Consider the following 2,113-nt stretch of genomic DNA (forward strand, 5'->3'; position numbering starts at 1 on the left):
AGTCTTGTCGTCTGATCCTGAGGCGACGAGCCTTGAATCGGGCGAGAACGAGACTGAGCTGACCCAGCCGCTATGCCCCTCGAGCGTCTGCGCGCATGGACCCCACTCATCTTCTACAGCCGGTGCGGTGGTAATCCATTCCAGTTCCTCATGTTTAAACAACTCTCTGGTTATGCTGCGGACAGGGCTGAACACAAGTGCTGAAGCGTATACCTGAAGAGGTACAGTATCAATAATCGATAGACTGCTTAGAACGAATCGTCTTATATCGCGGAGAAATACAGATACTTCGGTAGCATCTCCAGGCTGAAAGGCGATATTAGTATATATCGGAGATGGGGACTAAGGGTGCAATATACATCGAGTAGGGCTAACAAGTCGTCTACCATGCCGATACTCTCCGAGATACGGCCTACAAGCGCGAGCGCTTCAAGCCAGTAAAGGAGATGGCTCTTCAATAAACTGTGGACCGGGCCGTCATCCCGTACAATGCCTTTGCTCTCCTTCCAGTGGTGGACCCAGTACTGACATGCGTACTGGACTTCGGGTGGCAAAGCGGCGTCGACGGTTCGTTGGTCGATTTCTGAGCGCGGTTTCCCCGGCACTTGCAGATCGCAGATATCTCTCTTGAGGTGTTGGCGCATAAGTTGAATACATCTATCCACAAGCGTTCGGTGATGTTGTATCTCGTCGATCCAAAACTCCTCAGCACGTTTGGTTGGATCGACAAGGAAGTCGCGGAAAGACAGGTGAAAGAGTCTGACAGGAGCATCTATTTCCGGGGGAATTCTCAGGACCGAGTGGAGAGAGTTGAGCCTGCCATATATAGCTTTAGGAGTGATGATGAGAAGTCGTGCGAGCGACGACACTGAGAGCGGTTGGGCGAGGAGAACAATAGGGCCAACAACATCCCGGAACTCGGCTAATAAGCGGCCCCTCTGTGGCTCAGCACGCCCGGCAGTGAGCTGGTTGAGAATTGGGAGATATGTCGCGTCGAGTTTGTCAAGCTCGGAATCATGGGTCTTCCGCTGATACTGTAAGACTTTCTCGAGCTGACCGGCGGGGTCAGACCACACCGGATCTTCGACAAAGCGGCAGACGGTTGCGGCAAAAATGAACAATGGAACGGCCATCTGAGCGAGAGTCCGAATGACGTGTTCGCCAGGCCAGTCGGGCGGCAGAATTAGGTCTCCGGGAGCTTGGCTGTTGTAATCGTTCCTAATTCTCGCGAGTGTGTGTCCTAAGAATGTAGATATATCGCGTTCCACAATTGGCTCCGGTATTTGGTGTAGAGCCAGGTCCTGATACTTTCCCTGAACGTTCATGAATCCAAGGCGAATGGGCAGCTCAGGCCGGCTGGTGATGAAAATCCTCAGTCGCACGGAGCTCAGTGTCTTTGCTTGTACTAGCAGGGAGATGATGGTCTTTACGTCATTGTCTCCGTCACACTCGTCAAGAGCATCAACAACAATCAGACTTGACATAGCTTGGTGAATGCGGCCAAGAGGTTGCAGGATGAGCTTCTTGAACTGGTCTGGCAGCGCCTTCCTGGCAACGCCGGGGTCGCCATTGATAGCGTCTCTGACAAAAGGCGCTAGAGTAGGGATTTTGTGCATAAGCTGACTGACAATGGTGGGGAAAAACAAGGTGGCTTTGCCACGGTCTCCTTCACCTCTTTTGAAGAAGAAGCTTGCGCCGAGGAGGCCGTTGTCTGCGAATGCCTTCGCTACGGTGCGGGAGATGGTGGATTTTCCGGTCCCTGCCATGCCGTTCAGCCAGAAGATGCTCTCACCGTGAGGATCTTCTGCCCAGTCTCTGATCTGACGGAGGAGCTCGATTCGGGTGTCAGGATGGCATTGTGCGTTGCTCTGCTCGGCAAAAGAGTCGAAAGCTGCCTCATATACAGCCGGCAGGATGTCGCTCGAACCGTAGTAATTATTGCCCACGTGGACCCGTGCCTGCCCTTCGGCATGTAGTGACCCGACACGATTTGCCATGGTGGCGGCGACGAAGCGGTTGGATTGCATGGAACAACGATTGCTATACTTCCTAGAGCGCTTTCGCCGTAGGATCGTCTAACACACTTATGCGTTGTGATTGAGAGTCAAAAGTT

The 2,113-nt window shown here is 52.9% G+C and overlaps 1 protein-coding gene across 1 annotated transcript; it reads right to left on the reverse strand.

The window, feature by feature from the left end:
• N656DRAFT_740533 (uncharacterized protein) lies at positions 1-1,997 on the reverse strand (the record flags this gene model as incomplete). The annotated part of the gene is made up of 2 exons (XM_064812800.1): positions 1-306; positions 387-1,997. Coding segments are annotated over 2 exons (1,917 nt in total), but the record flags the coding sequence as incomplete, so codon positions are not given.
• Between the last annotated feature and the right edge of the window lie 116 nt (positions 1,998-2,113).

The sequence above is a fragment of the Canariomyces notabilis genome (assembly GCF_033297395.1).
Source record: "Canariomyces notabilis strain CBS 508.74 unplaced genomic scaffold N656scaffold_35, whole genome shotgun sequence".
NCBI lineage: Eukaryota > Fungi > Ascomycota > Sordariomycetes > Sordariales > Chaetomiaceae > Canariomyces > Canariomyces notabilis.